Genomic DNA, 8,380 nt, shown 5'->3' on the forward strand with positions numbered 1-8,380 from the left:
CTACAAGCTCTACTACTAAAAAAATTTCCACCTACATAGGAACCTACATAGTTATCCCGTGCGGACCAGCCCGGGTACAGCTGCATATGAAGCTGTCGTTCCTTTCTTGCTAGTTCATAGTATTTCGCTTGTTCTTCTCTGGATAACGCGTGCCACTGAGGTGAAGAAAAGAGAAAGAGACAAAATAAAAAGCACAAGTGTTTGTGGGTTTTTTTTTTTAAGTGAGTTAACAGCAGAGTATATTATTTATATATAAACACAGCGAGAGTTGATTTTAATAAAAAAAGAGATAAAACCAGATGATCTGGCACGCTGCCATTCATATTTTATTTACAACTTCAGATTATAACTCCAGTAAACTCAACTGAGTCACAACTTCTAATTTATGTTCACTCAGCCCTTTTGTCTCCTGATGAGAGAGGAGAATTAAGAAAACTAAACAAAAACAAAGAGCAGGGGAGAGGGTCCAGGAGCTGAACCACTTGCCATGAGCCAGATCTCAATTACAGATTTACAGGAGGTCTCCCCCTCCCTTCCCCACTGGCACCCCCTCTCCTCTCCTGGCTCTCACAGGTGCTGATACTGCTACTGTACTTCCCACAGGCTTTTTCCTTCCCCGTTCACTCTTCTGCCTGTTTCTAGGACAAAACAAGAAATTTGAGATTTTTCCATCTCCAGAAATAACACTGCTATTAACACTCCCCCCTCTTCCTTGTGAATGACCCCACTGACAAAAAGCATTTGCAAAAACAAAAACCAAAAGAAGGCCTTTGGTTAAGTTACTTGCCTATACATTACCAAAAGAACAGGAAAACACAGCGATTCAGAAGGATGCAACTCCCTTTCTCTGCAAGCAGTGTGAATCCTACCAAGCTTCAGTCCCTGCTTGCGCTTCCCCCTTGCTACCTACCCTTCGACCGAGGATTTGGTTGATGGCTGCGCTCTCTTTCAATGTGCATTCTGCTACAACTTTTGCTCTCATTTCCTTCATATACAACATAAATGCATTAAGAGGTTTCTTTATGTGTGGCTTCTTTTTCTCTTCTTCTTTTTTGGAGTCCTGATGTTTTCTGAAGGGTAAAGATACAACAGACATAAACCTCCCAGTGAGAACTATTGTGAATTTATTAAATTAATCCCCTCAATCCCTCTAGCATTAATCTTCAGAAATTAAGTCTCTAGAAAGAGGACCAGAAGGTTATACCCCATCATCAGTGGGGACTGAGATGCTGCCTTTCTGCTTCACTCGTGAAATGAAAGGCAAGAAGCACTAGGGACAGAGGTAGACCAGGGCTCTCCTCAGTTCAAACCTGAACTTGATACCAGCTCTCTCTGCAGCTTTGAACAAGCCATCTATGCTCTAATTTATTGTCTCCTGTTGTGTATTCGGTATCTCACGGCTTCAGGCTAGGCACTGAGTAACAGGGAAACCGGTCAAGAAGCTTGAATCTTGATTGAGAAAATTCCACTCCTTTGTTAAAATGGGTGAAATTAATAACTACTTGTCTATGTCACAGAATTACTCTGAAGGACTGTTACCATTATTTTAACACACTTTGGTAGTTAAACCATGTTCAAATAAATTAGAACAGAAGAGAAAAAACAATTAAAAAAAAAAATCTTACAGCAAAACCTTTCCTACAAACCCAAGCCTGTTTTAAAGCCACACATGCACAGGTGATGCTTTGGGTGTTCTAATAATAAGACGCGGGAAGCAACAACTTACGAGCTGTGGAGTGAGCCGACATCACTCTGGGAAGATTCCTGTTTGACTGTTGGTGTGACTATGGCCGGATGAGGGATTCCAGTTGTATGTAAACTATGGTGTGGCGGGACCATGTGTGGAGGAAACCTAGAGGAGAGAAAGCTGTGTAAATCGTCAGAATAAAAATGAATGAATGGGGAGGGATGTGTACACACATTAAAAAAAAAAAAAAAAAAAAGGCATATAACAAGCACATGACAGCTAGACAAAGCATATGAAAGCTGGCAGCATTAATTAGCAATAAATTAAACATAATGACTCTTCTAATGTCATTAAAGCCAATCTTCCCCTTCATTATCATTACTGACATGAGACATCACAATTTTTAACATCTTTAACAAAAGGCAAATTCAACTGGATGAACTTGGATGAAAGTGGAATTTCAGCTACCTGCAAGAAAATCCACCAGTCCATTTCTTTGCTGAGAAGTTATCTGTGGCAACCAAGGAATCAATTTTTATAGTTCTGAATCATGTTGTGAATTTGGGATGACATCTTTTGTTGCATATTGACAGCAAAATAAAATATTAATGCCAACACAATCTAGATGCATTTTTGATAATCCTTATAGATGCCTCATTAGCTACATTTTGTTGATGGAGCAAAAGAAAATATTTATTTGTGTCTAATAAATCTCTGAGCCACATTGCTTTAACGGAAAGTGGGAAGATTGTGGAATTAAGTCAATTTTGACCCATTAAGGTAACCTAGAAAGGCTTAAATTCATGCAAAATAACAGTCTAGTCTTTCTAAAGAGAAAAAATGTTGTCAGCTTTATGATTTATGGTCGTATACATGGACAGGCCCCAGTCCTGCAACTGGATTCAGAGGGATGTGCAATCCTTCTGCATGAATCTAGTTGCTCGGCTGGGGCCACAGCACGAACATGGCACAATCATTCAGACTTTTTACTTTTTAACCGATATGAACAAACTTCTCGAAAGCAGGATTGACTTATCATTATTACTCAACAATCTCAGAAAGGTTTTGCAGGGAATAAGGAAAGCACACCATGATTGACTGCCTTTCCCTTAGAAAACCCTCACTGAAGTCAACAGGTATCCAGGGAATGGGATCTAGCCTAAAATTTTGGCTCAGAAATAACTTCCTCCAAAATTCCAAAGCTAAAGTGATCTGGCAAACGACAGGGTTTTTTATCATTGCAATCCCTACTCTCATCTCAGATTTTGAACCATCTTGGTCCAAATAAAATACCTCAAGAACATGGAACATGCAGTGGGATAAAGAATTATTTCTTCTATCATCAATATACAGTATTTTTTTTTCTATCAAACAGGATTTAAAATGGGGTGATACACCATGGATAAGTAGACTGTATACAAGTATCAGAAATATAATGGGATTTCTTCTTCTTTTCCCCCCCTATTATGAATTTCAATGCTGAGCTTAACTGCCCCCCCCTTCTCAAAACTGCCTAGATATTCCCTACATTCACAAGAAGACACAGTAGAACTTTCATTAACAAGAGGTACCGTCCACTATGAGCTCTGAGGATATTTGTCTACCAGCTGGTAGTACTGAGGATCATTGGACAGAAGTATTTTGTCTTTGAAGGCGGTGGTGGGAACAGCAGGGACTGACAGGGAGAATGTGAAACTGTTCAAACCGTAGAGAATTGCAGCTCCTCACAAACAAAGGCATGGAGAGAAGGGAAGGAGGGGGGTGTGGTGGCACGGGGAGAGAACGGGCAGAAAATGGCCATTCCTACTTCTGCTAAAGACTTGCGGACACGAATCTCCAAGTGGATTGTCAAAATGCCTTCCCCACACTCTGACAAATGTAGCTGGGAGAGAAATGCACATTTGGGGGAATGCTTTGGTGCATGGTAGGTCAGAACAGAAGACAATGGCGACACTGCAAGGAGACCAACATCCTGGTCCCAATTCTGCCACAGAATTGCCTCACCATCAGCAAGGCACAAACTGGGCCTTTGTATCAGTTTTTTTTTCTGTTCTCCCTCTCTTTATTTTCCTGGGTAGGTATTTTGATTGGACATACTTAGTTTGTTCACACAGTGCCTGGGGCCTTCAGCCATAGTACAATGCAAACAATGAAAACTGACAGTAAGAGCTTTTTTTAAAAAAAAAAAAAAAAACAACTTATAAACACGGGCAAAAATAAAACCTGGGGCAAAATCCTGACCTCACTGAAAGTGGTATAAGCATAGTGATAAAAAGTTGACACACATCCTACCGAATGACTGTCTGTCCTAGGCAAGACCCAGCGTTCAAGAGAGGACTATGCTGCTGGGGCCAGCTAGGGTTCAACTGGAACAAGAGCCAGTGACAATGGGGCAATGAGGGATGAAGATGGAGATGAAAAGCCTACCTTCAGAGAGCAGGCAGGAAGAGCTGCGCTTGTTTGCCATGAGGACCCAGTGGGAAGGGCAGTGGGCATAGACCAGCAAGGACGAAGAGCTGAGTGCAGTGGTAGCACAAGGACAGAAGGGTATGAGAGTGGACCTGAGTAAGAGCAGACTCATCACTGCAGAAGGACTCCCAAATATCACAAGAGACTGATTACAGCCAGAGTTAACAGGGCCAAAAGATGGTGCTTGTTAAGCTTCTGAAGAGGACCCCATGTTGTGGCCATGATCGCTGGATCATAGGCTTGCTTCTCAAATGAGGATCTGGTCAAAAATTAAAACCCTGCAAAATGAACTCTGCCTACATGGTGGATTGTTGTACAGCCAGGATGTTCAAAGGAAATAAATTCAACAAAAGATAGGGGGTTATTTTATTCGCTTAGTTTTTATGAAGATTTAAGTACCTCCAGCTAATAAAAAATTGAGGAGGGTGAAGAAAATCTGCAAAAAATGTAACTTCCGCCCCAGTTATGGGGAAAATGTTTTCCCAATTACCATTCAGAAGAAAGAGAGTAAGTATTTGCACATTGGAGAGTGACCAGATGGGGAGGAAGAGCAGCAGAGAAGAAGCCTATGTACGCATGTTGTGTGAAAGCCTGGAGGATGGTGAAGCCTCCACTGACTTCAGATGGGCTGAGATTTTACCCACTAAGCTCTAAACTTCAGAGACAGCAGCCTTGATCAACAGGCAGCTGCAGCTGAGTAGTTATTTTCGGGGTGGCAGTTTCCCCAAGGAAGTTGTGTGTTCATTACCAATGACCATGCATTTATTTCACACTGAATCTCTCTCCCTCCAAGACACAAGGCTGCTGATTGGACTTACACACCCCTGCCTTTGCTGGGGGCTATAAAAACATGCTCCAGAACCCAAAGTTGCTCTCACAATCCCACGGACTTCAGTGGGCTGGGTGAGGGTTCAGCCCAAAGCCTGAGTGCCTCCTTATTTCCACGTAGACATCCACTCACACGGCAATAAGAGTGGGGGAAGAGTGTTAATTTTTAAGTTCCTGGCCACACTCCAACTTCAGTAATTACATTCAGCAAAAGTGAATTTCCCCTGAAATTTCAATTACAGAAGGTATTTTCCACTGCCACCACTTAACTGCTGTGCAGCGTTTGTCTGGTGTAATTCTGCCAGATTATTTCCTGACTTCCTCTCACAGCAGTTGGTTTTTCATAGTGGGTCCACTGTTGGCCCATCAGTCAGTTAACCCGGTCTCAATTTACATTAAGGACATATTATAGAGGGGTAATGAAGGATCAAGAGATGTTATAAGCATGTTGCATGCATACAAAGTGAGTGGGGCGATGCTACAAGCGGAGAAGAGAGTTGCAAATGGTTAAAACAACCTGAAGACACTACCTTAATAGTCTAAACCATTTATGAAAATCACTATTAGTCACCCATTAACCTTTTATAAACTATTCATAAGCGCGCTCTAACTAATGAACTGTAATTACCAAGCTTAGGGAATATTCGGGGTTGGGAAGCATTATATGCTCCAAAGGTCTATAACGGAATGCAGGCAAAGACAGGAACTACTTTTAAAGGAAGGCTCTGGAAAACCGTGGACGGAGAGGTGAGGTTGGGATCTGCCCTGGCTTCAACATTTGGGCAGAGCCAACACAGCGACCCTAAGGTTTGTACCAGGGCTCTGCGGGGCTCTTGCCCAGAGGCCAGCCACGAACGGCATGTCTGCTGGCAAGCGTGGGCAGCCCTGGGCACGCCAGCCCCATCTCCCAACTATGCTGGCTACTCAGCGCAAGGGCTGTCCCACGGCTGAGCTCAGGTGCTCCAGCTGATACGGCGGGCATGAGAAAACATGCTCCAAACCACGTATCAAGAGCACGGTCTGCCCAGAGGGTGTTCCCATGTACGGGAAACCAGGAGAGAAGTTTCTGGGCTGAAACAAAGGATAAACATCTTAAATCTATTCATCGCCCTGCGTGTGCGCCTGAGCATGTGCGCGTGTTCAGGCTTATGTCAGAGACAAAAAGAAAGGCTGTGTGCGTATATGCACACCCCTCACCTTTGCCTAAGACATCCCCCCGTACTCTTTTCTCCAGACAAGTATTCCATGAATTGCAATAAACACCCTAAAAATTCTAAGCAGCTCATTATACACCACTGTCTCCTTTTATGGCTCCAAGCCAGAATATAATGATGAGTCTTAACTTGTTAAGGACAACTAATTTTTTGTTCCTGGCTGTCTCAGGGGCTTCTCTCTTACTCACTCTCACTTTACTTCACTGTTGACATGTTTCTGTTAACTGGATGTCATCTGCCTGCCTTGATTTTATGCACAAGCAGTGGGATGCATTTTTCTGTGCAACAATTCTGCTTTGAGTTGCATTAGATTTGTCATTATTCTCTCATTTTCCCCTTGCACTTGTAACATTTCATCTATTCCTGCCTTATTTTTTGAGCCACGGTGCACCCACATTATGGTTTATACATGATCTTGCTCCCTTTGAAGCCGGCAGATTTCAGAGCCAGCCCTCGTCAGGAGAAGTGCCTGCTACCAATTTAGCAGGCTGAGGGCCCCGAGCTCCAACAACTCAATCTAAAGGGGGTCACAGGGTGGCACAAGCGAGTGTCAGCAAGTGCTGTTTAATTGCCAATCTAGGCTTCTCCATGGTGTTTAAAGTATAATGACCCATCACTTAATTCTGAGAAGTCCTGGCCCTGCTGCTGAATGGAATGAATATCAAAGGATGTGCTAGAACAGGGCAAGGAGCCTACATTTCCTATAACTGCCATAAGTATAATAGACCTCTACTTCTGTCGTCCCATTACCACAATAATGTATTTAATTTGCTGTGTACTCTTTTTAACTAGATACCTTTCATAAAGCCTATCTTGGGAATATAGCCTCCCCCCTCCCACTTCTCCCCCCTCCCTCAAATGACTAGCCTCTCTAATAATAATTAAACTAAATCAAGCTCTACTTTGCCTCACACCATGCCTGCAAGTCTTTTATAGATATTAAAAAAGATTAAATGGAGGGAGGGAACCATTGCTGAAATTTGCAGCTCTGTCCCCAACCCAGGATTTTTTCTTCCCCATGCTGGGTCTATTAATTTATTTTGTTTTTAAGTTGATTTTCCAGTTGTATCTCTATTTGCTGGAGCAACATGGGCAAATTTTATTTTTTTTGCCTTTACTCTAGTTATCTAAAGCACACAACACACTATTCCCTACCCATTCACTCATGAGCTCTAGTTACAGGTTTCCATTTCTCAATGAGGTGTGTTCCTCCCCCGCCAGTCTTTTCCTCCTTAAATCCTTTATACACCAACCCTCACATATTAAACTGCAGGGATGGAGAGGAAGGGACAGAGCAGGGAAGAGACGTGGAACCTTGCTATGTAATGCATGCTAATTTAATTATGTGCCATCATCAAAATGGATTAGCTGTTTCAGCCCATCAGGAAAGTCTAAACCTCCACCGATTTAATTAACCAGACTGAAAATCAGATGAACAGAAAATAAAACTATCATTAGGAGCAATTAGTGATTACTTAAACATAGTGCTGCCAACCAGTTTGTAAATAAAACTAGCAGCCCCTGGAAAATTAGATGGAATTAATTGGAGGTAGGGAGGGGGAGAAATATATACTTCTAAAGCTTTAGAGGGTCAGGCAGGCCCTTTTATGTTGACTATCAGTGTTTGGAGCTTTGGTAGGGGAAAACATAGCGCAATAACCTTCCTCCCAAGTCTGCCTGAAGAGCAGCCCTCCTCCCTCCTGAGACTCCCCTCTCACACACAGAGCCCTGCTCTGGGTGATGGCCACCAAGAAAGCAAAAGGTATTGCAAGTCCTCCTCCTTGCTTTTTCAACATCACATTCTCCCAGCTTTTTCATTTAGTTTGGCCTTTAAAGACAACTTCCCGCTCCTCCACCTCTCCCTCAAAAACAAATTCTTAAAGCCCAATGACAGCACTAGGACACTCTCTTCTCAACTGGGAAAGTACCCCTTGTCTTCTCCTCCTCCACCCCATTGGAAAACTAAGGATGACTGTTTAACTGAAGTGCTTTCTAGATTAAATGCCCTCCTCTAGAGAGGGCAGCAGAAGGAGTTACATTTGTTCTCGATTCAGGACCTCAGCATTTGAACTCACCTTGACATGGAAGCATTGACGGTCAGAGCTGTTGGGTAAGGGTGGCGGAAACCCCCTGTCGTGATTGGGTACACTGGCTGACCTTGCCTGGCAAAAAAGAAGGGAAA

At 42.9% G+C, this 8,380-nt stretch overlaps 1 protein-coding gene across 1 annotated transcript in view; it reads right to left on the reverse strand.

Moving 5' to 3' along the window:
- TCF7L2 (transcription factor 7 like 2) overlaps positions 1-8,380 on the reverse strand; it is a 122,405-nt gene that overhangs the window by 19,088 nt on the left and 94,937 nt on the right. Inside the window, exons 4-7 of the mRNA XM_035898969.1 lie at positions 8,274-8,360; positions 1,727-1,852; positions 911-1,070; positions 48-155 (exon numbers count right to left, since the gene is read on the reverse strand). Of these exons, the coding sequence (XP_035754862.1) occupies positions 48-155; positions 911-1,070; positions 1,727-1,852; positions 8,274-8,360 (481 nt within the window). The remainder of the gene's footprint in view (positions 1-47; positions 156-910; positions 1,071-1,726; positions 1,853-8,273; positions 8,361-8,380) is intronic.

This window comes from Egretta garzetta, unplaced genomic scaffold (assembly GCF_000687185.1).
Source record: "Egretta garzetta isolate BGI_Z169 unplaced genomic scaffold, ASM68718v1 scaffold8, whole genome shotgun sequence".
In the NCBI taxonomy this organism is placed as follows: Eukaryota; Metazoa; Chordata; class Aves; order Pelecaniformes; family Ardeidae; genus Egretta; species Egretta garzetta.